At 57.2% G+C, this 24,798-nt stretch overlaps 2 protein-coding genes across 2 annotated transcripts in view; both read left to right on the top strand.

Annotated features, from left to right (window-relative positions):
* The window catches only part of RPTOR (regulatory associated protein of MTOR complex 1), a 105,872-nt gene extending 92,374 nt beyond the window's left edge, over positions 1–13,498 (top strand). Inside the window, exons 30-35 of the mRNA XM_030962212.1 lie at positions 3,192–3,298; positions 6,705–6,832; positions 7,122–7,208; positions 8,822–8,938; positions 9,677–9,806; positions 11,306–13,498. Of these exons, the coding sequence (XP_030818072.1) occupies positions 3,192–3,298; positions 6,705–6,832; positions 7,122–7,208; positions 8,822–8,938; positions 9,677–9,806; positions 11,306–11,374 (638 nt within the window). The 3' untranslated portion in view covers positions 11,375–13,498. The remainder of the gene's footprint in view (positions 1–3,191; positions 3,299–6,704; positions 6,833–7,121; positions 7,209–8,821; positions 8,939–9,676; positions 9,807–11,305) is intronic.
* Positions 13,499–14,544: 1,046 nt separating this feature from the next.
* Positions 14,545–18,468, top strand: CHMP6 (charged multivesicular body protein 6). Its single transcript, XM_030962030.1, has 8 exons — positions 14,545–14,654; positions 14,953–15,062; positions 15,574–15,661; positions 16,293–16,379; positions 16,471–16,536; positions 16,638–16,718; positions 16,949–17,003; positions 18,142–18,468. The coding sequence occupies exons 1-8, from the start codon at positions 14,592–14,594 to the stop codon at positions 18,192–18,194; spliced, it is 603 nt and encodes a 200-aa protein (XP_030817890.1). The 5' UTR covers positions 14,545–14,591; the 3' UTR covers positions 18,195–18,468.
* Positions 18,469–24,798: the final 6,330 nt, after the last annotated feature.

Here is a 24,798-nt window from a genome sequence, read left to right as displayed (position 1 = left end):
AGTGTCCCAGGCCAGGCTGGAGCAGCCTGGGGAAGTGGTGCCATGGCAGGGGTGCAGTGAGGTGGTTGTTAAGGTCCCTTCCAGCCCAAACCATTCCAGGATTCCATGATCATCTCCCTCCTTTTATTCCAGCCTTGTCCTTTCCATCTGCTCGTCTCTCATGGCAACCTTGGTGTAATCCCTGCGGAGCCTCTTCCCTCAGTGAGACTTTCCCTGCCCCTCTGTGTCCTTGCTGAATATCCTCAGGGACACACTCCTGACAGGCACACCAAGAGAGGCACCAGAAATGCCAGCTCTGCCCCCAAAAACACCAGCTCTGCCCCCAAAAACACCAGCTCTGCCCCCAAAAACGCCAGCTCTGCCCCCAAAAACACCAGCTCTGCACCCAAAAATGGCAACTCTGCCCCCAAAAACGCCAACTCTGCCCCCAAAAATGCCAGCTCGCCCCAAAAATGCCAGCTCTGCAGTGAACATCAGTTGTGGGAATCCACAGAATTAGAGGGAAAATCAGAGGGGTTTGGGGAAAGCTGCAGAAGGCAGGCCTCAGATACAGCAGAACTGTGATTGGAGCTAAGCAGCAAACATGAGATAGGTCAGCAGAAAAATTATTTAAACTGTAGAAAAAGCAAAGGCAAATAGAACAACGGCCTGTGCATTAATGCTTGTCTGAATAGGTCTCTAAGCTACAGAAAGTTTATCTAGCAAGATATTAGGAAGGTTAAAGCTCAATAATGGAGCTCTGTGCATTGTGTTTGAAGGCTCACAAGCAGGTATTGTATTTGAAATAAGCAAGCATTGTTTAACCAAAGGTACCTGTGCTTATAGTGGTTGGATGGAACTACTGTCAATGTGCTTTTGCTTTGTAGGATTGGTCAAGAAGCTTATAAAGTGAGTTGTAACATTGAGTTTTTTGGCCTGCTGTCTGGGATGTGAGCTGCTGGCATCTTCCCATTGTCATAGCCATGGAATGAGACTGATGCTGGAAAATCAAACAGCTCGAGGCACGTTCTATAGCAGCCCCGTCCTGTTCACATGTGTAAATAACCCCCCTTGCTGGCATCAATCAGTGACCCCCTGGACGTGGCAGGATCAGGAATCCACTCAGATGTGGTGCTCAGGCAGGAGACAGGGGCAGTGTTTTCTGTGAAGCTGCAAAACAAGGTCACTCCATCACCTGGAGCAGAACTGGCTGTTCACAGGCTGTGCTGCTGTTCCCTTTGTGCTCTGGATGTTCTGTTTGTGCCGTTCCCTTTGTGCTCTGGTGGCCCTTTGGTGACAAAGGAGCACCTTGGGGCAGGCCTGGTGTCCTGCTGGGGATGGTTCCTGCAGCAAACCCAGCCAAAGGCACATTTGTACCTCGTGGGCCAGCTCATTGTGGGGCGAGAGCCGGGGATGGAGGCGCTGAGGGTGCTCGGGGCAGCAGCTGCAGTCCTGCATTGCAGGGGGCTCTGCCTCCAGCCCTGGCTGCTTATGAAACTCTGCTCAGCACCAGAGACCCGGGCTGGCATCGAGGAGAGGGTGGGCAGCTGCTCTGGGAGGCTGGGATGCTGCTCTGAGAAGCAGGAATGCTGCTCTGAGAGGCAGGAGAAGCAGGAATGATGCTCTGAGAGGCAGGAATTCTGCTCTGGGAGGCTGGGATGCTGGTCTGAGGCAGGAATTCTGCTCTGAAAGGCTGGGATGCTGCTCTGAGAAGCGGGGATGATGCTCTGAGGCAGGAGAAGCAGGAATGATGCTCTGAGAGGCAGGAATTCTGCTCTGAAAGGCTGGGATGCTGCTCTGGGAAGCAGGAATGGTGCTCTGAGAGGCTGGGATGATGCTCTGAGAAGCAGGGATGATGCTCTGAGGCAGGAATGCTGCTCTGGGAAGCAGGAATGGTGCTCTGAGAGGCTGGGATGATGCTCTGAGAAGCAGGGATGATGCTCTGAGGCAGGAATTCTGCTCTGGGAGGCTGGGATGATGCTGCTGTGTGAGGCAGGAATTCTGCTGCTGTTTCTGCCCTCCAGGGGCTGGAAACAGACACCAAGCCTGCAGCTCTTCTCTGGTTCCCTCCTGTGGTGCTCCCGGGGTTTTTGTTTGTGTTTCTGACGCGGTGTGGATGGGACTTGGTGCTGAGCATCCCCTGCAGGCTGGTCTGTGCCCTCAGGGGTGAGCAGCTCCTGTCAGGGTGTTTGAGCTGCTGGCGCTGCTGGGTGCTCCCTCCTCTCCAGTCCTGCAGCAAGCTGCCTCGTGCTCCCTGCAGCTGTTAAATTCACTCCACTGCAGCCCCGTTCCTGGCCAGGAGCATCTCCCACAGCCTCCTGGCAGCAGCAGGGATCAGCCAGGAGCTCCCAGCTCTTGCTGGGTGGGGTGGCACCAGCTGAGTGTCCCCCATCAGCATTTGATGTTCTCGTGGTGCTGGGCACTGCCCTGGCCCCGGCAGCTCCTGGAGGTTGTGCTCCCCTCCCACAGGGCCCTGGCTCCTCTCAGCACTCACAGGGGCAAAGCAGGGCTTGCAGTCAAATCCAGGAGCAGCTGGAGCTGTGTGTGTGTGGTGTGTGTGTGTGTGTGTGTGTGTGTGTGTGTGTGTGTGTGTGTGTGTGTGTGTGTAATGCTGTGTGTGTGTGTGTGTGTGTGTGTGTGTGTGTAATTCTGTGTGTGTGTGTGTGTGGTGTGTGTGTGTAATTCTGTGTGTGTGTGTAATTCTGTGTGTGTAATTCTGTGTGTGTGTGTGTAATTCTGTGTGTGTGTGTAATTCTGTGTGTTCGTGTGTGTGTGTGTAATTCTGTGTGTGTGTGTGTAATTCTGTGTATGTGTAATATTCTGTGTGTGTGTGTAATTCTGTGTGTGTGTGTGTGTGTAATTCTGTGTATGTAATTCTGTGTGTGTGTGTAATTCTGTGTGTGTGTGTGTAATTCTGTGTGTGTGTGTGTAATTCTGTGTGTGTGTATTTGTGTAATTCTGTGTGTGTAATTCTGTGTGTGTGTGTGTAATTCTGTGTATGTAATTCTGTGTGTGTGTGTGTAATTCTGTGTGTGTGTGTGTAATTCTGTGTGTGTAATTCTGTGTGTGTGTAATTCTGTGTGTGTGTGTGTAATTCTGCCTTTGCTCTGCTGCTGGCAGTGCCTGTAACTCTGTGTGTGCGTGCGTGTAGGGCTGTGTACGTGTGTATGTACTGGCCCTGTGTGTCTGTGTACTGCCTTGCTGTGTCTCAGGAGCAGGGATGGTGGTGGACTGGGAGCAGGAGACTGGGCTGCTGATGACCTCTGGAGACGTGAGGATCATCCGGATCTGGGACACGGACCGGGAGATGAAAGTTCAGGTAACGCCTGCCTGCTTGTGCAGCCCCTGGCCCTGCCAGAGCCCAGCCGTGGGCCCAGAGCTCCTGGGAGTGCTCTGTGAGGAGCTCCTGGAGCCCCTGCCTCGCCGCCCTCCTGCCCAGCTCCCGTTCCCAGGTCAATAAAACCCCACAGACACTCAGGGAATGTGTCAGGGCTCTCCTGGAAGCTGCTCTGCTCTTCTGGGTGGGCAGCAGTGCTTGGGGAAGCTGAGGCTGTGCAATGCACAGGAGGGCTCTGCGATGTGAAGGTGGCCTCTGGGATGCAGAGAGAGGCTCTGGGATGCACAGGAGGGCTCTGGGATGTGAAGGCAGGCTCTGGGATGCAGAGGAGGGCTCTGGGATGTGAAGGCAGGCTCTGGGATGTGAGGACAGGCTCTGGGATGCAGAGAGGCTCTGGGATGCAGAGGAGGGCTCTGGGATGTGAAGGCAGGCTCTGGGATGCAGAAGCAGGCTCTGGGATGCAGAGGAGGTTGGGATGTGAGGGTTGGGTGTGAGGACAGGCTCTGGGATGCACAGGAGGGCTCTGGGATGCAGAAGCAGGCTCTGGGATGCAGAGAGGCTCTGGGATATGAGGACAGGCTCTGGGATGCACAGGAGGGCTCTGGGATGCAGAAGCAGGCTCTGGGATGCAGAAGCAGGCTCTGGGATGCACAGGAGGGCTCTGGGATGCAGAAGCGGGCTCTGGGATGCACAGGAGGGCTCTGGGATGCAGAGAGAGGCTCTGGGATATGAGGACAGGCTCTGGGATGCACAGGAGGGCTCTGGGATGCAGAAGCAGGCTCTGGGATGCAGAGGGAGGCTCTGGGATATGAGGACAGGCTCTGGGATGCAGAGGAGGCTCTGGGATGCAGAGGGAGGCTCTGGGATGTGAGGGCAGTCTCTGGGATGTGAGGACAGGCTCTGGGATGCCAGGAGGGCTCTGGGAGGAAGCAGGCTCTGGGATGCACAGGAGGGCTCTGGGATGAGGACAGGCTCTGGGATGCAAGGAGGGCTCTGGGATGCAGAAGCAGGCTCTGGGATGCAGTTGGATTTCACATGGCCAGGTAACTGGAGTAGTGTAGCAGTCTGTGAAGGCACACACACCCCCCTGTGCCTTGGAACAGGGAAAGGCCCTGCCCGAGCCCCTGGCAGCCCCATCACGTGGGAGATTCTCAGAAACCCCAAGGAGAAGCAGGTGGTCGGTGAGAATGGAGGCACCATGCTGCAATGAAAAGGAAGCGGAGTTTTCAAAGCTTCTCGAAATTAATTACCCTTGGATGAACATTAATTGCGACACTTTGACCCTGCGATGCAGGATAATTAAGCCTCTGTTCATCTTAATTACTTTCACATATTATTTTTTTCTATGCAAATTAGGGAGCGGCAAAATCCAGGAGGCGAAAATCTTTTAAATGATGATGATTAATGATTGCACCGAAAGTATCTAAAAACACGTTGTTTCTTTTTTTAATTGCAAAGATTGGGTGTTGAAATTCAAGTGATTGGAACTTCCTGACTCAGTGCCTGGGAAAGTGAGAATCAGCACAAAGAGCAGCGATAATCGAGGCAGATAAAGGCGCCTCCCTCTTTGAACTGCACAAACCCACACCTCTGGAAGCGCTGGGGGAACAAGCGCTTCATTTGCACTTCTGCTGAGTGCTGCTGCTTCAAAGGAGGAGCTGGGGTGGGCAGAGGCTGCAGCAGCCCCGGCCCTGGTGCCTCTCCAGGGGTAAAAACAGGAGTGAGGTTTGGGATGAGCTCCCGCAGCTCCTGCCCAGCCCTGGAGCAGCCTGGGCTGAGGAAGCTGTGCCCTGGCAGGGGTGGGATGAGAGGGGCTGGAAGGTTCCTCCCAGCCCAGCCCATTCCATCGTTCATTCCTGTGACAGTGGTCACAAAGGTTCTTGATTGAGGGAAGAGACGAGAATGTTGACTCCACGTTCAGAAGGCTTGATTTATTATTTTATGATGTATGTATTAAATTCTAACTATACTAAAAGAAATAGAAGGAAAGGTTTTCTCAGAAGCTAGCTAAGCTAAGAATGGAAAAGAGAAGAATGATAACAAAAGAAGCTCGCTCGGACTCTGTCCGAAATAGCTCGGTCCTTGATTGGCCATTAATTATAAACATCCAAGATGGGCCAATCCAGACAGACCTGTTGCATTCCACAGCAGCAGATAACCATTGTTTACATCTCGTTGCTGAAACCTCTCAGCTTCAGCAGGAAAAATCCTAAGACAGGATTTTCACACAAGAAATGTCTGCGACACATTCGTGCTTTCGCAGTGCTGAGGGGCTCTAAGGTCCTTCCCCACCTGTCCCTCCAACCCAGCCCATTCCATTGCTGTCATTCCTGCTTCCTCAGTGCTCCTCAGCGGTTTTTGCTGGTTTTAACAAAGTGTTTTCCCTCCCCACAGGCACAGGGGTTATTCTGAGCGATTCTTTTGCCTCCAGAAGTGGAAAGGGGGGAAGTGGCAGCGTGGGCGTTCCCAGCAGAGCTGGCCCTGCAGCTCCAGCTGCCTTTGCCGGGTCCCTTTCCCAGCACAGGTCTCTAATGAGCTGCTCTGGGTGTCCCTGTCACATGTGCCGCAGCAGGGACAGGAGGGGGCACAGCAATGCCTGCCTTGCTCTGGGGCTGTGCCAGGGGCCAGAGGGTCCCTTTGGGGCTCAGGGGCACCAGAGCTGCCCCACCCTGCTCGGTGTGAGAGTGGGGATGGGGATGGGGATGGGGCAGGACCCTGGTTCAGGGCCTGAGTGAAGCTGTGTGTCACAGCTACAGCAGGTCTGCGAGCTGAACGGATAAAATTGGCCGTGACAGATCCCAGCTCCCAGCCCAGTTTGGTAAAAAGAGAAGTAAACAAGTCCCCAGGTGAGACAGTGATAGGTTAGGTTGGAACTCAAACAAGAAACTCCATTCAGTCCTCCAGGCAGACATCCCCCAGCCAGTGAGCTGAGCAGTGCTAGGAACCCCACCAACCAAGGGTTCAGGCACCAGAACTTTGAATCCTTTATAAAAAAGAGTGTCCATCAATGAGCACTGGCTGCTGTCACCTAAGCTCAGTGTGCCCATGTCACTCCTGCACTGAGAGTGACACAGGAGCAGGCAGGAGGCAGGATTGTAGAAAGAGCAAAGGCTTTATTCAAGAGAACAGTGTGGTTTATATAGAGTGACACCATACATTCTGTTTGGTTGGTTGGTAACAAAAACACCTTCCTTGAGAAGATCAGAGACAAAGTAGAAAGACACCTGCAGATTGTTCATACTTAACAAGTGATCACATCCTTACAACTCCCTGAAAGTTCCCAGAGCCCTGTGAGGAACGCTTGAGTTTCTGTCCCACGGCATCCACATGTCCAGCTGTGTGACCAACACGGTGGTCTGTCTGTCTGTCTGTCTGTCTGTCTGCGCAGGACATTCCCACGGGAGCTGACAGCTGTGTCACCAGCCTGTCCTGCGACTCCCACCGCTCGCTGATCGTGGCAGGGCTGGGCGATGGCTCCATCCGAGTCTTCGACAGGAGGATGGCCCTGAGCGAATGGTAACCCCTTCCTGCCCGGCCCGGGGCCTCCCTGTGCTCCTCTGCTTGCCCTTTTCCTTTTCCTTTCCTTGAAATTTCCTTTCCTTGAAATTTCCTTTTCCTTTCCTTGAAATTTCCTTTCCTTGAAATTTCCTTTCCTTTCCTTGAAATTTCCTTTCCTTGAAATTTCCTTTCCTTGAAATTTCGTTTTCCCCTTTTCCTTTCCCCTTTTCCTTTCCCCCTTTTCCTTTCCCCCTTTTCCCTTTCCCCTTTTTTCCCTGTCCCCTCTCACATGTCCCTTTGTCCCCAGCCGTGTCATGACCTACCGTGAGCACACAGCCTGGGTGGTGAAGGCTTACCTGCAGAAGCACCCCGAGGGCAACATCATGAGTGTCAGGTACAGGGAGCTCTCCTGGGGCTCTTTGCCACCCTCACAGTTTGGTTTTTTGGTTTTCTCCTGGGTCTGTTGGCCACACTCACAGTTTGGTTTTCTCCTGCCACATTCTCAGTCTGGTTTTCTCCTGGGGCTCACACTCACAGTTTGGTTTTCTCCTGGGGCTGTTTCCCACACTCACAGTTTCATTTTCCCCTCAATTCTGGCCCTGGTGCTCCAGCAGCTGGCAGGGTGAAGCTCTGGGCTTTGAGAAGCGCTTCAGTGCTCACCTCCTGCTCCAGACTGGGTGGAGGGGGGCAGGAGGGATGCGTGGCTCTGCTGGGGGGGTCTGGGGGTGAAAAGGAGCTGGAATCACCAGGGATGTGATGGGGAAGTGAGGGAGCAGGAGCTGGATGTAAAATATCTTGTGGTGAGGGGGCTTCACTGCCAACATCTCCGTGGGGACATGTGGGAGAGAACAAGGTGAATGGTGCATCTGGCAGGCACGTTCCTGGGCAGGATTCCTGTGCAATTCCCTAAATCCATCCCTGCTGCCTGGTAAATACTGCAGCCAGAGCAGCAGGTACTGATTTGGCCATTAAGGAGCAGCAGAACAGAATTTATTGTCACAAAGCCACCGTTTGCACACAAAGAGCCTCTTTCTCTTGATTAGAAAATGGAAACAAAACATAATTTTCTGGGCTTCAGAACATTCCTGAGGCAGGGGGATGGGCCAGCAAAAATGTATTAAGATTTTCAAACAGGGGATTATGTGATGCAGCTGCCAGATTTGTCGAGCTCCCATATTGGAGTTTTTAATCTTCCTCTCCATAAGCTCCTCCAGCAGCTCCAGGGGTCAGGTCCCTGTGCCCAGGGCTGAGGGCTGGCAGTGCCCTCTCCTCAGAGCCCTTCCAGCCTGGGAGCTGCTCCTGGGCTGCAGAGCTGGGAGGGAATGTTGGGCTCCAAAAGGTCAGAGGAGCTCAGGCTGTGGAGCTGAGCCACCTCCCAGTTCCCCCTGCTTCAGCTGGCAGCAAAATCCCAGGAAAACAAATGGCAGGACCTGGTGAGATCCTGGTGTCCAGACACTTTAGGGGTGAAGGGTGGCACCAGCACGTCCCCTCTGCTTGCAGCTTCCCAAGGCAATTTCCTGCTGTGCAAAGCAGCAGGAATCTGGGGCTGGGTGTACTGGGTGTGCCAGAGCAGGGAGGGCACACTCAGCAGTGGGCTGGGACTGAGAGAGGCACGGAGGGATCAGTGAGGGATCAGCAATGATTGATTGATCAGCAATTTAGGATCATCAGTGTGGGATTATCAGTGTGGGATTAGCAGTGATTGATCAGCAGTGATTGATCAGCAGTGAGGGATCAGGGATTTGGGATCAGCAATTTGTGATCAGCACCGTGGGATCAGCAGTTTGGGGTCACTCCCAGCTGTTCCCTCAGCACAGAACGTGCTGTGGATGGGATCAGATCCTGGCCCTGGTGGAACCCAGCCCTGTCTGTTCCCTGTCCCAGTGCCCCATGGAGGGGACTGGCCCATGGGCAGCCCCACAGCTGCATTCCCTGTGGTTTTGGGGGGCTCTGGGGGGCTCTGAGGGGCTCTGTGGCTCTGTCCCAGCCTGGCTCTCTGTGTTGCAGTGTCAACGGGGACGTGCGCTTCTTCGACCCCCGCATGCCCGAGTCCATGAAGGTGCTGCAGATTGTCAAGGGGCTCACGGCCCTGGACATCCACCCCCAGGCCAACCTGTTTGCTTGGTGAGTGCTGCTGCCATCCCTGCAGCTCAGGGAGCCCTGCAGGGAGCACGGGGGGGCTCCAGGGTGATCACAGGCAGGGAGCAGGGCCTGGAGTGCTGGGGTGAGGGGGATGGCTTCCCACTGCCAGAGGGCAGGGGTACATGGACACTGGGGAAATGCTTCCTGGCAGGGTGGGCAGGCCCTGGCACAGGTGCCCAGAGAAGCTGGAGCTGCCCCTGGATCCCTGGCAGTGCCCAAGGCCAGCCTGGGACAGTGGGGGTGTCCCTGCCATGACAGGGGGTGGAACAAGGTGGGCTTTAAGGTCCCTCTCAACCCCAGCCATTCTGTGATTCCAGGATCCCTGGAGAGGATGGTTTGTCTCCACAGACATCATTCATGGGGTGCTGTTGGCTCTTCTGCTTTAACCCCACCCTAGCAGTGCAGCTTCTTTCCTGTGCTTGCTGCTCAGGAGTTTTACCCCTTTTTTGTCCCTCAGTGAACCCTGGACACTGGGTCCCTGTTCTGTATTTGTGGGCTCTGCCTGGGGACCAGCAGCTGCTCCACAGCCAGTTTGGGGTGCTCTGGGTGTGTTGGGGCATCAGCTGTCTGTGTTTTCCTGTCCCAGGTGACCGCTGTGGTTCTGGCCACCAGTGAATGCTGTCCCACTCGGGGACATGGCCTGGCCCACAGCTCAGCCAGGGGCTGCAGCAGCAGTTTTGTCCCCTCCCAGTGACTCCAGTTGTGTCTCTTCCCTTCCAGTGGCTCCATGAACCAGTTCACTGCCATCTACAACGGGAATGGGGAGCTCATCAACAACATCAAGTACTACGATGGCTTCATGGGCCAGAGAGTGGGAGCCATCAGCTGCCTGGCCTTCCACCCTCACTGGGTCTGTACCCTGCTGCTGCCCGGGGGGTGGCACGGGGACCCCCCCGGGGCGAGGGGAGCTGTCCCAGCCCAGCCCCGCAGGTTCCAGCAGCTCCCGAGCCCTTCCAGCTGAGCTGCAGCCCCATCCCGGCCTCGGGAGCTGTCCGAGGTGCCAGCAGCGCTCCCCAGTTCCTGAATTCCTGGGCTTGTTCACTCCCAGCTGCCTCACTGGGCTGCTCTCACCTGAGGCTGGTGCTGGGCAGGCAGAAAGTGCACCTCAGGAAAATGGGAGAGCTGTGGAATTAAAGGCATGGGCTGGTACAGCTGGGATGAGGCAGAGAAAAAGGGGATTTGGGGGCCTGTCACAGCTGGAATGAGATAGAAGGAGATTCTGGGGTGTGTCACAGCTGGAATGAGGGAGAACAAAAGGAGATTCTGGAGTCTGGAATCTCTGCCTCACAGCTGGAGTAAGGCAGAGCAGGAGATTCTGGAGTGTCACAGCTGGAATGAGGCAGAGCAGAGGGAGATGTTGGGGTCTGTCCCTGCTGGAATGGGGCAGAACAAAAGGAGATGTTGGGGTCTGTCCCAGCTGGAATGGGGCAGAACAAAAGGAGATGTTGGGGTCTGTCCCAGCTGAGGGGCTCTGCAGTGCTTGCAGAGAGTCTGGGTGCTGCTCAAGGAGGAGGGAGGTCCCTTCTGCATGGTGGGCTTTGCTCACCCAGGGAGGAGAATAAATGGAGCAGCTGGAAAACCTGAGAAAACAATGAATGGATGGGAAAACCAAGGGGAGAGTTACAAGAGTTGTTTTAGAAATCTGCAGATCAGCTCACAAATATTTAATATGTAATGGGAAGAGCAGTTTGCTCTTTAAACAAGCAAAGCAGAGCCCTGTCCGGAGGGGCCAGGTCCCCTCACTGCAGGAAATTCTCATTTTCAGCCCAGCCATGGCTCCTAACGAGCAGATTTGCGGTCATTTAGAGAAATTATGCTGGCAGTTGGCAACTAATAGTGCCCATAATTTGTCCCTGTGACTGAAATGGGCCCATAACTCCTGCAGAGCTGTGGAGCAGCTGGGTCACTGTCACCTGTGCCAGGCACTGCTCCACACCTGGACCTTGGAGTGGGTCACAGGAGGGAGCTGGGAAAGGGATGGAGCCCCAGGAGGGGCTGAGGGAGCTGGGAAAGGGATGGAGCCCCAGGAGGGGCTGAGGGAGCTGGGAAGGGGCTCAGCCTGGAGAACAGGGGGATCAGGGGGCCCTTGTGGCTCTGCACAGCTCCTGACAGGAGGGAACGGCCTCAGGCTGGGCCAGGGGAGCTCAGGGTGGGCACAGCAGGAATTTCCCCATGGAAAGGGGGTCAGGGGTTGGCACTGCCCATCCCTGGAGGTGCCCCGGGACACACAGGGTGGGGATGTGTCCCCCTAGGACAGGGTGGGTGGCAGGTCGTTGTGGGTGATCCCAGCGGGCTCTCCCAGCCTGGGGAGGTGTGACCGTGTCCGTTTGTCCCTCTGCTCTCCCGCAGCCCCACCTGGCCGTCGGCAGCAATGACTTCTACATCTCGGTGTACTCGGTGGAGAAGAGGATCAGATGACGGCCCCAGGGGGGGCTCCTGTACATAGAGAAATCATCGACTTGAATGTTTCGTGTTGGCTGCTGCTGCACCCCATAACTTGAACATTTGTTCTTCTGACTTAGCTACTGATGGGTTTGACAAGGGGAAGAGACAATCTCCTGGTTTTGTTTTGTTTTGTTTTCCAGCTATATCCTCTCAAAGCTACAGAAAAGGAACATTTATTTTTGTTTCCAGTGGTTGGCTTCTCTGTCAGAAACACGGCTCCTGAGCTCCCAAGGACTTGGATGAGGCAACGCCCTTGAGAAGGGTCTCATTTTAGTCTTTGTTCCTTGTTGTGCTGCACTGTGGGTTCTTCAAGGACTGTCAGGACTCACCTCCAGCTCCACAGGACCCTCCAGCTGCTGCCAGCCCTGTGCCAAACCCAACTGCTGGGCCAGGGCACCACCCCAGCGTGGGATGCAGGTGCCAGGGAGGCAGGGCAGCGTGAGCCTCCTCCTCCTCCTCCCTGCCTGCAGCTGCTCTCCCTGGAAGCGAGGACAGAGGGGACCTGGCGGCCTGGGCAGGCAGGGGTCCAGCAGGAAGGGGCTCAGGGGATGGCAGGAGCAGGGCAGGATGTCCCACGCCCTAAAGCTGCGTGTGAGGAAGAGGAGGGCAGAAAGGGAGCGAAGATCTCCAACGTCCCAACGAGCCTGGAGCACATCACTGGTGTCACCAGCTTCCAGCCAGGCCCAGGGTGCCCGTGGGGAGCTGGGGGCACATCGGGCACTGCTGCCACTGTCCCTGTGCCACCTGCACGGCCACCGTGCCCCTCCTGCTCCCTGTGCTCCCCACGGCTGCTGGGCACCAGGAGAGGCCAGGCCTGGGCACCAGGAGCTGCACACCTGGAGCTGCACACCTGGAGCTGCACACCACGGCTGGGGCTCACCTGCCCCTCTGGGAGCAGGCATGGGAGCACCTGGGCATGGAGAATGAGGAGGAGGAGGAGGAAGGCAGCTCTGAGCTCCCTCGTCCCAGCTGTCCAGGCAAGGCCTGCTCCATCTCTGCACCTTCCATGTGTGAACAATGAATGTTTTGTCCCCTGGGATCTGTTCTGGGGCTGGGTGTGGGAAGGCAGAGCACAGCCAGGGGACAGGTTTCCTTCCAGAGGGGCAGAACTCACTCACTGCAGGAATTGCCAGTGTTCCCCCAGCAGTGCCATGGGACTGGGGGAACTGATCTGCAGCTCCAGCAGAGTCAGGGAGGGCTCAGAACCCTCTGTGAGTGAGCTGAGGGGAACACAGGGAAGGGCTCAGATCCCCTCTGAACTGCCAGCTGTGCAGGGGGAACGCAGTGAATGAAGGGCTCAGAACCCTCTGTCAGTGAACTGAGGGGATGCAGTGAGAGAAGGCTCAGAACTTTGTGCCAGCTGTGCAGAGGGGATCGTGTATTGAGGGAAGGCTCAGAGCCCTCTGTCCCTGTGCTGGCCGTGGCTGCCCCGTGCCCCCCGTGCTGCTGCTGGCCCTGGCACCGTGTCCCTGCGTGCCCCCCAGCCCTGCCTGGAGAGGTCCCAGGCACGGCCTGGAGCCACTTTGGGTGCCCCGAGCACCATCCCCGCCAGGGGTCCCATCCCAGGATAACCAATCAAAGGCTTTAAACTCCAAAACTACCTAAAACCCCACGTGTAAGTTACCCAGAGTTAATTATGGTCTAACAGAGCTGTGCCTCGTCCCGGGCCGCCCGCGGGGGTGGGAGCAGAGTTTGGGATCTCACGTAACCCTTAACATTCACAGCTTCAAAAAAAAAATGGATTTTTAACTCGTATCAGTGTGTTTGTGAAAGGAACAGGACATTCCTGGCATGTGGGAGCTGCTGCTGCTGCCTGGCTCTGGTGCAGCCCCACGCCCAGGATGGGGAATTTTAAGGAATTTTTGGGCTTTTACCTGAGCGTGTGTGGGCTGTGCTTCCACAGGTCTGATGCAGAGATTCAATCATGGGATCACAGAGTTTAACCAAGGGTCTGGAGAGCGTCCTACCTTAAAAGTTCACTTATCTCTATTTATTTTACAAAAATAAAGTTTAAGAAAAAATATATAAAACCCCCCACACGATTGTAATGTGAGAGTAAAAACGATTACAGACAAATAAATGGTTAATAAAAAATAAATGCAGAAACACTTCCTGGTGTGAGGATCCTTCTGTGGGGCTGGGGGAGGCCCAGGAGGAGCCAGGGGGAGTTCGGGGTGCAGGGCTCGGGGTCTGGCTGGTCCCGGGGGGTGTTGGTGACAGATGTGTGTGCCAGCCTGGTGCAGCAGCAGGGATGCCAATGCAGGCTGCAAATGCAGCTCTGGGCACTGGCTGCAGCCCGAGGGATCCGTGGGTCCCTGCAGTGCCAGGGACACCATGGGCTCAATGGGCTCGGGGGCTCTTCCACCCCAAACAATTCCATCACTCTGGGAATGAATCGGTGTTATCCCTGTAACCCCAACCCCTGCAGCCTCCCTCCAGACCTCCCATTCTCTAGATCCTATTCCCTACATCCCACTCCCTATATTACCCCCATTCCCTATATTATTATCCCCATTCTTGATACTATTATCCTCATTCTCAATATTATTATCCTCATTCCCATTATTATTATTATTATTGTCAATATTCTCAATATTATTATCCCCATTCCCAATATTATTATCCTAATTCCCGATACTATTATTATTATTATTATTATTATTATTATTATTATTATTATTATTATTATTATTATTCCCGATATTATTATACTCATTCCCGATATTTTTATCCCCATTCCCGATATCATTATCCCCATTCCCTATATCGTTACCCGCATTCCCAATACTATTATCCCCCATTCCCGATATTTTAATTCCCATTCCCGATATCTTTACCCCCATTCTCGACATTATTTTAATTCATTCCCATTCCCGATATTATTTTAACAATTCCCATTCCCGATATTATTTTAATAATTCCCATTCCCGATATCTTTACCCCCATTCCCGATATTATTTTAATTAATTCCCATTCCCGATATTATTTTAATAATTCCCTTTCCCGATATCATTATCCCCATTCCCGATATTATTTTAACAATTCCCATTCCCGACATTCCCGTCCCCAGCGCGCCCCCCAGCGGTTCGCTCCCGGCGCTGCCGCTGTCGCTGCGCGTTGTGCGGGGCCGGGCCCCTCGCGGCCGCCGTCGGGGGCGGGCCGGGCCGGGCCGGGCCGGGCAGGAGCGGCCATGGGGAACCTGTTCGGGCGGAAACGGCGGAGCCGCGTCACGGAGCAGGACCGGGCCGTGCTGGTGAGCGGGGATGGACCGGGCCGGACCGGGCCGGGCTGGGGAACGGGGGAGAGCGGGACGGACCGGGCGGGGTCGGGGAGTGGGGAGAGAGCGGGACGGAGCGGCCCGGCTGCGGCTGAGCGACCCCCGGTGCTGTGGCTGACACGGCGGGGACAGCCCGGGCCGGGGAGCGGCGCTGCTGGAGGGGGCGTGGAGCTGTCAGGGCTGAGCTGTGACCTCTGTCCGTCCCTCTGTCCGTCCCTCTGTCCGTCCCCCTGTCCGTGTGTCCCGCATGCCCCCGTGTCCGTCTGTCCCGCAGCAACTGAAGCAGCAGCGGGACAAGCTCCGGCAGTACCAGAAGCGGCTGAGCCTGGGGCTGGAGCGGGAGCGGGCGCTGGCCCGGCAGCTGCTCCGGGACGGCAAGAAAGAGTGAGAGACAGGGGACACCGGGGCCGGGGGGACAGGGGGACAGTGCCACCGCCAGGGTGACACCGGGAGGTGACATTCATCCCCTTTCCCGATATTTTCATTAATTCCCATTGCCGATATTCTAATTCCCATTCCCACTTCGGAATGCTGGAAGGGTTTGGGCTGGGAGAGACCTCAAAGCCCATCCCATCCCATCCCATCCCAGCTGTGCCATGGCAGGGACACGTTCCCCTGTCCCAGGGCATTCCCATCCCCATCCAGCCTGGCCTTGGGCACTGCCAGGGATGCAGGGGCAGCCCCAGCTGCTCTGTGCCAGGGCCTGCCCACCCTCCCAGGGCAGGATTTATTCCCAGTGCCCGGTTTGCTCATCCTTGCTGCTCACAGGAGCAGCTGCAGGCTGCCAGTCGAGCTGCACACAAGTTGTCCCCTTTTAGCAGAAGCCCAGAACAAGATTCGTGGCTGAGGTGGGCTCCTTTAGGCTCCAGCTGCTTCACCCCTCTGTGTCCCTCAGGAAGGCCATGCTCCTGCTGAAGAAGAAGCGGTACCAGGAGCAGCTGCTGGATAAAACAGAGAACCAGATCAGCAACCTGGAGCGGATGGTGAGCCAGGCCTGGGGGCGTTTTCTGGGGTGGGGAACCCTGGAATTCCATTCCATTGCAGCTGGCAGCTGTTCAGCTTCTGTCCAAGGGCAAATGTCTCCAGAATTGTGCATGTGCCACCATTTTCCCTGGAGACACAGAGTGGTGTGTTTAAAACTGCAGGTTCCTTGCTAAATGTGTGGTTTGGAGATGGCTGAAATGTTACTCACAGGGGGGATGGCTGCACCGGGGCCTTCCTGGCTTGTGTCAGCCCTGTCATTTCAGAACTGGATGTGTTTGGGTTTGGGGAGGTCTCAGCTGGGGCTGGCAGCTGGAAAATCCGGTGAAATCACCTCAGGGGCTGTTGGACCTGCTGGTGTGGATGTTTCCTGCTGCTGGTGCCACTGACAGCACTGACAGGGCTCCACTGGTTCCTCCTGGCAGCCTGTGTGTTCCTCAGAATGGCAACCATGGCATCATTTAGGTGGGAAGAGCCCTGTGAGCCCAGTCACTGCCCAGCACTGCCAGGGCCACCTCTGTCCCCAGCTGCCACATGCCCATGTCTGTTAAATCCCTCCAAGATTCACAGGGCAGTGTGCCATGCCTGGCCAAGGTGTGACAGGCTCTTCCTCCTTTTCCCTTCTCGCTGCAGGTCCAGGACATTGAATTCACCCAGATTGAAATGAAGGTCATCGAGGGGCTGAAGATAGGCAACGAGTGTCTGAACAAAATGCACCAGGTACCCGTGGCTGGGGCACTTCAGAGGGGCCTGGCTGGGGCTGCCTCCCTGCAGACCCCTCCCACACATGCATTTTGGCTCTGCCCTTCAGGTGATGTCCATAGAAGAGGTGGAAAGGATCATAGGAGAGACCCAGGATGCTGTGGAGTACCAGAGGGTGCGTGCACGAGGGGCCGGGAGCAGCCTCTGCACAGAGCTGCTGGGCTGGGCACTGCAGCCACCAGGCTGAGCTGTCATGTCCTTCCCTGTCCCCCACAGCAAATAGACGAGCTCCTGGCTGGCAGCCTGACCGAGGAGGATGAAGATGCCATTCTAGAAGAATTAAATGCTATTACTCAGGTGGGCTTGATGTTTTTGTGGTTAAAATCCCCGTTTTCAGGAAGCTGCTTTTAGCAGCACTTCAAGTACCTTTTTGCTACTCTCAGAGCTCAGTCTGGGGGAAATGTGGGACATTGTCCCCCCTTTTTGCTACTCTCAGAGCTCACTCTGGGGGAAATGTGGCCCATTGTCCCCCTGTGCCTGCCCACAGTTGTGACGTGTGTGACACATTGTCTGTAATGTCCTCGCAGGAACAGTTGGAGCTCCCAGAAGTTCCTTCAGAGCCACTCCCAGAGAAGATCCCAGGTATGTTCTCCTTGCACAGCTGTGGCTTCAGGTGCTCCTGTCCCTGCAGTGCTCTGAGCCCCTGTCCCGTGTCAGTGTCTTGGGAAAAGGGAGGGGACAGCAGCTCCTGGAGTGGGCCAGGCCCAGCTGAGCCCTCGCTGCAGGAGCACCCCAGGCTGCACTCGCTGCTCCATCAGCATCTGGCATTGCCTTGGGGAGCTCCCTGGGTGACCCCTGCTGTCCCTGTCACATCCTGTGCCTGCCCTGAGACACCTCGTTCCATCAGGAGGCTCCATCAGGAATCACTCCCACAGCCCCGGGCTGGTCCCATCATACAGCACAGGGCATTTTGGGGATGCTGGACTCACCCTGCACAGCACTGCACTTCCCTGAGGCTTGGCACGGCTTGGAGCTCTTCCCACCTCCCTTCCCAGTGCTTTGGAAGCAGCTGGATGAGGATCACTGGAGTCCCACAGTTCCAGGATTGTCAGAGCACACAGCTGGTGGTCCCTGAGTGATCCTGAGCAATCTGAAGCCTCAGTGGAAGGATTTGTGTGGGAATGAAGCTGGGAAATGGGAGAGCTCACTAAGAAAGTCACCAAACAAGCCCTGGTGGCCCTGCCTGGCAGGGAAAGAGCCCACTGGGATTCATCAGGTGTCTGTGCTGAGGAGCTGAAAACTCAGTGAAGACTCTTCTCCTGGGACAGTAGAGCCCTGAGCTGTCACTCACGGGAGCTGGACCTCCCTGCTTGTGCAAAGAGGAGCTGGAAGAAACCATTTCCCTCTGTGGAATCTGCCCAGGAGCAATCTGGCATGTGGGGAATGGGGCTGGTTTCCTTGGAGCTTGTTTACTCCTAAACAGGGCTCAGATGTCAGCACTGAGGCCAAACAAAACAGCCCAGGGCTGAGGGCAGGGCTGGCCCTGCTCCTGCTCCTGCCCAGGATCTGTCCCTGGGCTGGGCAGGCTCTGAAAGTCTGTAACTCTTCAGTGCTCTGCAAAAGGGGCATTTGCACATGGGAATGTGGGATTATTTATAACCAATCTCTCTTGGTTCAGGTGCTGTGCAGAGGGGACTCTGAGCCCTGGATCCTCCTCAGGAGATGGCTGTGGGATATTTGCATTCCCTGCTTCTGTAACAAGTTTCTTTTCCTTCCACAGAAGTGTCACCCATCAAGAACAGGCCAAAGCCAGAGCTGGTGGCAGCATCTTAACTCCCAGTGCTGGGGATTCCCCCTCCAAACTTCCCCCTGGACAGTTTGCCCTCCCAGTGTGTGCTGGGAGCAGGCAATGCCTTGGCAGCATCCCAGCTGTGCTGGGTGGATTGTGGAGCAGGATTCCCTGCGCAGGGTGGGGAACCTCAGCTGATTATCGCTCTTGTATCAAGATTATTTTCTAGTGCTTTCTTTTTTTGTAACTTAAATTCCAGACTCACTCAGCTGCGCTGTCTCGGGATTAAACAGCAACTCTAAATCATCCAAAGCCAAATTTTTCTCTGTAGGTTTGATTCTGGTGGTCAGTCTGCCTTTGCTCTGGCCAAATCCCAGAAATCAGAGTGACCATGGGCTGGGTGAGCACCAGCCCTGTGGAGCACCCTGGTGTCTGTGTCCCTCTGTCCCTGCTCTCTGCTGTGTCCATCTGTGCAGGGGTGGCCGTGTCCCTGTCCTGCTGCACTTGGGCAGTGCTGGACTCTGGGCTCACACAGAACCAGCCCCAGGGGTTTGGTTTGGGCCAGGCCCAGCCTGGCTGCTCAGCCCTGCTCCTGCTGCGGCAGCTCTGACCCGCTGTGAGCTGAGGAGCCGGGCAGGGCTCAGCCCTGGGCTGGCAGAAATCTCCTGCCATGCCAGCGTGGAGCTCCTGCCAGTGCCAGGAGCCATCAGGAGCCAGGATTCCTCCCTGGCGGGCTCTGCTGCAGCGTCAGAGTTCAGCTTTGGCAGGGATGGATGATGGACCCCACAGACTCTGCTGCTCCTGCCGCACGTTTCCCCGGGGACTGGACACGTTTCCTTGTGCTGCTCTGGACACGGGGCCTGAAGCTGCAGAAATCACCACTCCAGAGTGCTCTGGGAGCAGCTGCAGGGAGCCCCAACCCCTCTGAGGACTCATGGGGATGCTGAAGGCTCTGGAACGCTGCTGGCAGCCAGGTGGTGGCAGATCTGGCTGCTCTTGGAACGAGCTCGCCTGCCAGCTTGCAGATGCTCTTCAGGACACTGCAGATCTTAATTTATTATGTTCTTGAAGCCACAACCCTTCATCTGCATTTCTGTGACAGCAGAAGGACCAGAGGGTCCTTGGAGACTTTGTGGGGTTGTCACTGGGGTTGTGGGATCTGGTGCTAGACAAAAAGTGACCCCAGGGACTGGGGTGCTCCCCGTGCTGCTGGGCCAGCAGCAGCTCTGGGTGGAGTCCATGTGCTCTCTGTTGTGTTCCACAGACTGGCCAGGGCATCCTCATCCTCCTTGTGTGTCCCCAAGGCAGTGAGTGCCTTGGGGCCACCCCATTTCCACTGTGTGTCCTCACCAATGTTCTGTACCAACCCCCCAGTCCCTGGCCCTGTGTTTGACCCCAGCACGGTGCTGGCAGAGCAGCTGCTGCCTCTGGAGCTGCACTGGATGATCCCAGGGCTGTGTCCCTGGTCACCCCAGCCCTGTGGGGACAGCCAGCCCCTGCTGCCAGCCCTGCCAGGACAGGACAGGACAGGACAGGTTCTGCTCTGCTGCCGCTGCTTCATTCTCTGCTCACTCCCGGCTGAGCTGCAACGCAGCCCATTCCCAGCAGAGAGAGCCTTGGCTTCACCAGAGCCGTGCTGCCAGGAGCAGTTCTTCTCCTCCAGAGCCTTGGCTTCACCAGAGCCGTGCTGCCAGGAGCAGTTCTTCTCCTCCAGAGCCTTGGCTTCACCAGAGCCGTGCTGCCAGGAGCAGTTCTTCTCCTCCAGAGCCTTGGCTTCACCAGAGCCGTGCTGCCAGGAGCAGTTCTCCTCCTTCAGGGCTCCTCCAGCAGGTGCTGGGCTGTTCAAGGTGGCCCTGCTTCACCTGCAGGGCACTGCCAGGGGGGTCTGGAAGGGATCTGTCCTGGGAGTGCAGCTTCCACTGCTGGTGCTTTGGGAAATCTCTGTTCCCTGGGGTTGGCATCGCCACGGGAGAGGCCTGAGGAGGGTGTGCTGCATCCCTCTGCTCTGGTTTTGTCTCTGGTGAATGTCCTGGCAGCAGGAAGGATGAGCCAGCCCTCCCAGGGATGCTGTGCCAAGGCTGGGCCAGGTCCTGGCGGCTGCACTCCTGGGTGTGGGGAGGGAGCAGGGCTGGTGCTGAAGGGGTTAATGCAGCTCCTTCCATTGGTTGTTGCCACAGTGGAGAGGCCGTTTATGATCCAGCAGGAGGGTTTGGAGCAGATTGGCCCCAGCTCCCTGTGCCAATCGTGACCCCATCCTGCTGGGTCGCCGGGAGCGGGCTGTGAGCTCTGGGCTGTGCTGTGACAATAAACTGGCTCCAGTGGCTCCACCAACTCCTCTTCGGCCTCGTGTTTGCACAGGGAGTGTTTTGGATGAGCAGGAGCTGCCTTGCTCCTCCCTGCTCCTGGGAGAGGTGTGGGCAGGAGATTCCGGAGCAGGCTCCGTGTGTGACACAAACAGCCCTGGATGGCCCCGGGAGGTGACAGTGCTGGGACAGTCCTGGCACGGCCCTGCTGTGGCTGGGATTTTAGAGAGCCTCTGCCACTGGGTTTAGAGCAAGGCCAAATTAGGGATTTGTGAGAATTACTGTGGAATTGTCATACTGGTCCAGAGGCACTCAGGGCTCACGTGGACGTGTGGCTCCTTCCTGAGGGACCAAACTGTCCCACCCCATTTCAGCTGCCTCTGTAGGACTTTGTGCTTCCATCCCTGTGGAGTTGTGTCCATCCCCTGTCCCGGCCACCCCCGAGCCCCTGTGTGTGACTGTCCCTGTCTGGAATGGGCACAGGGGCTGGGGACACCCCACCCTCCACCCAGTGCAGCTGAGGCCCCACCTGGGCTGTTCCTGAGCCTGTGGCTGTGCTTGGGCAGCAGCTGCTCCCTTGGTACTGTGCGTTTCCACCTCTCCTGCTGCTGGGAGCAGCGGGATGCCCCCAGACCCCCCTGCCTGCGCCTGCCGGGCCCTCGGGGCGGCTCAGCCGGGCCCTGGGAAAGCAGCTGTGCCGAGTTTGGAGTGTTTCATTAGCACTGCCCGTGCCCCTCAGCTGTGGCAGCGGGGTGGGAGCCAGCTCTGCCGGGAGGGCTGCACACAGAGCTCTTCCAGCTGTGTTTGACTTGGCCAGATGTTGAGCCAGAGGAGCGTGGGGGCAGCGCTGCTCGTGGTTAATGAAACCCTGGAGAGGAGGAACAAACCTCAGCTCCTGCCTCGGCTGCCCCTGCAGTGCCCAGAGCCCTCCCTGGAGCCCCCAGCCCTGGCACGGCCCTGGCACAGCCCTGGCACTGCCCTGGCACAGCCCTGGCCCCTCTGGAGAGGTTCTGGCCACTGGACAATGCTCAGGGCAGGCACAGCACAGTGACAGTGCCAGGGAATTCCAGCAGCATTCCCAGGAGCAGCCACTCCTCCTGGATCTCGGTGCTATTCCCAGCAGTTGGTGTGGGATTCCCAGCGCTGTGGGATTCCCATGCAGGGGAAGGGGGGAACGAGGAGCTCTGCTGGGAGATGTTGCTGCCCATTCCCTGCTCTCCCCCAGGGACAGTCCCTGTTCCATGGGGACACTGCCCCATCCCATGGGACGTGCCTGGCTGGGAGTGCTGCCTGCAGAGCCTTCATCCCACACCCCCAGCGAGGTCTGAGATGGGGCAGGGATTCCAGCCAGCGTTATGCAAGCAGCAGTGCCTTTAAATAGACTCCTATTGCCTGCTGTCCAGGAGGCAGCTGGGCACCAGCCCCGCTCCCTGGGGCTGTGCTGGGCCCTCCCAGCCACCCCCGGCCACCCCTCCGTGTGCCCACAGCTGGCACGAGGCTGGTTTGGGGCACAGGCCTGGAGCTGCCTCCCCTCCTCAGCAGCCCCTTCCCGGGGCTTGGAGGGAATTGTGTACCGGGAGGTGGTGGCAGAGCCCTGGCAGTTTCTATGCCAGCACAGCTGGATGGCAGCGCTGCCAGCCCACCCCCAGAACAGCTGCACCCCCCCGAAACAGCTGCACCCCCCAGAACAGCTGTACCCCCCAGAACAGCTGCACAGCCCCAAAACAGCTGTACCCCCCAGAACAGCCGCACAGCCCCAGAACAGCTGTACCCCCCAGAACAGCTGCACCCCCCAGAACAGCCGCACAGCCCCAAAACAGCCACACAGCCCCAAAACAGCTGTACCCCCCAGAACAGCTGCACAGCCCCATTACAGCTGAACCCCCAGAACAGCTGCACCCCCCAGAACAGCCACACAGCCCCAAAACAGCTGTACCCCCCAGAACAGCTGCACAGCCCCATTACAGCTGAACCCCCCAGAACAGCCGCACAGCCCCAAAACAGCTGTACCCCCCAGAACAGCTGCACAGCCCCAGAACAGCTGAGCCCCAGCACGGCTACACCCCTGACACAGCTGCACCCCTGACACACTGCTGTGCTCTGCTGCCTCTGATGTTTCCTGGAACACCCAAGGAAAAACAAAACAGAGCTGAGAACCGCAGAGGTGTCAGACTCTCTCATCTGGGTCCTGCTGCTTTTTGGCACGAGGGGCTCAGAGGCCCTGGGCGCTCTCCCTGTCCCCCCTCAGCTTCCCCCCAGGGGAATGAGCTCTCAGTGTCCCTTGTCCCCCACCCTCCTGGCAAACCCTGACTCAGAACCAGGCACAGTTCGGTGCATCTTTCATCTTCCTCCTCCTCCTCCTCCTCTTCATTATCCACACCTTGAGCTTGCCCTGCCCTGTGTGGTTCCGGGTGCTTTCCCACACGTGGGGGCACTGCTGGGGCGCTGCATTCTGCACCCAAACCCTGCAGTGCCAGCCCCCCATCCCCGCTGGGAGCCACCCCTGGCTCCCTCCCTCTGCCTCTGCCGTATTTCCAGTGCCCTGGTGTCAGGCTGAGTCACCAGCAGAGTAGAGGAGGCTTTGGCAGGGAACAAGCCCAAGTTTTGATAGTTCATCTGTGGGAAAATAAAAAAAAAAAAATCAGCGTAATTTCCTAATTAGAGCAGGGCTGGGAACAAAGCGGGTCTGTCCCCATGGCCGGGAATGTGACCTTTGCTGGCTCCTGGTGCCAGACGGGAGCTGCCACTGCTTGGCAGGGCTGGGGTGCCTGAGCAGGGCTGAAATGTCTTGGGAGGGCTGAAATGCCTGAATAGAGCTGAGATGCCTGAGCAGAACTGAAATGTCTCAGCAGGGCTGAAATGCCTGAGCAGGGGTAAAAAGCCTGAGCAGGCCAGAAATGCCTGAACAGAGCTGAGATGCCTGAGCAGGGCTGAGATGCCTCAGTGAGGCTGAAATGCCTCAGCAGGGCTGAAATCTCTTGGCAGGGCTGAGATGCCTCAGCAGGGCCTGCTCCGATGTAGGAGCCAGAATTCCTCCTCCTGGGGGACGCAGGACCCGTGGTGATGGGTGGAAGGAGCACTGGGAGGTGGCACTTGTCCCCGTGTCACCACTTTTGCTGCCCTGCCCTGCCCTGCTGTGGAATGTGGCTCCTCAAGTCGTGGGTGAAGCCGTGGCCACGCTGGGTGTCCCCGAGGGCCAGCGCTGCCACGTGATGGGTGTCCCCAACCTGTGTCCCCAGCCTGTGTCCCCAGCCTGTGTCCGTGTCCCCAGCCCGTGTCCATGTCCCCAACCTGTGTCCCCAGCCTGTGTCCTCAGCCTGTGTCCCCTGCTCATGTCCCCAGCCCGTGTCCATGTCCCCAACCTGTGTCCCCAGCCTGTGTCCCCAGCCTGTGTCCCCAGCCCGTGTCCATGTCCCCAGCCTGTGTCCCCAGCCCATGGCTGTCACTGGGGCAGCCCAGCAGAGCCGTGCCAGGCTGCTCCAGGGCTGGCTCCGTGATTAATTAGCAAGAGAGGAAACGAGAGGAGAGCAGCGCCAGGGCTGGGCTGTGTGTGAAGCAGGAGGAGCAGGGAGCTGGGTTTGGCCCTGGGGCTGGAACAGGAGCTGGGCAATTGGGCACCGTGGCCTTCAGGCCTGAGATCCAAGGTTTGGCTGCTCCCCGAGCTGGGATGGGCAGGCACAGCCCTCAGGAGTGGCCATGGGACAGGCAAACGTGCCCGAGGGGCTGCGACCAGCCCAGTGCCAGCTTGAGGGACAGAGGGGGGACACGGGCAGGGGATGGCAGTGGGACCTGAACCTGTCCCTTCTGCCACTCTCTGTGACTGCCTGGTCCTTCCCAGGCAGGGCTGAGCAGGGGGAGGCAGCCCCCAAAGGTGCCCAGAGCCCCCCAAGGTGCTCACAGCCCCCAGCAGCACCTCGGCTCTGCCCCGGACGCTTCCCCGAGCTCAGCAACGTGATGCAAAATCCCATCATACCAATTATGCAAATCGCATAAACTATTCCTGTTATTCGGAAGGATCCCCAGAGAGCTCCTTAGCGCTGTAATTCGGCATTACTCACTCGTGAAACAGGCGCTGGGGCAGGTGAGGAGGGACAGGGCTCGGGCTGTGCCCCAGCCCGGCTGCTGGGGGGACCTGGTGCGTTTTGGGGCTCCCCCAGAGCACACAGCCCTGCTCCCCCAGCCCCAGGGGCATGGCATGGCTGGGTTTGCTGTGCAGCCCCAGGGATGGCAGCAGGGATGTGGCACAGCCAGTGCCAGCCCTGCTGCCCCTTCCCCTTGTGCAGCAGCCAGAGCCTCCCTGCACCCCTCATTCCCTCCCTGCACCCCTCATTCCCATTCTGCACCC

Source organism: Camarhynchus parvulus, chromosome 18 (assembly GCF_901933205.1).
Source record: "Camarhynchus parvulus chromosome 18, STF_HiC, whole genome shotgun sequence".
Taxonomy (NCBI): Eukaryota; Metazoa; Chordata; class Aves; order Passeriformes; family Thraupidae; genus Camarhynchus; species Camarhynchus parvulus.
Note: the sequence above shows the minus strand (reverse complement) of the source record. Positions and strands in the feature narration are given on the sequence as shown.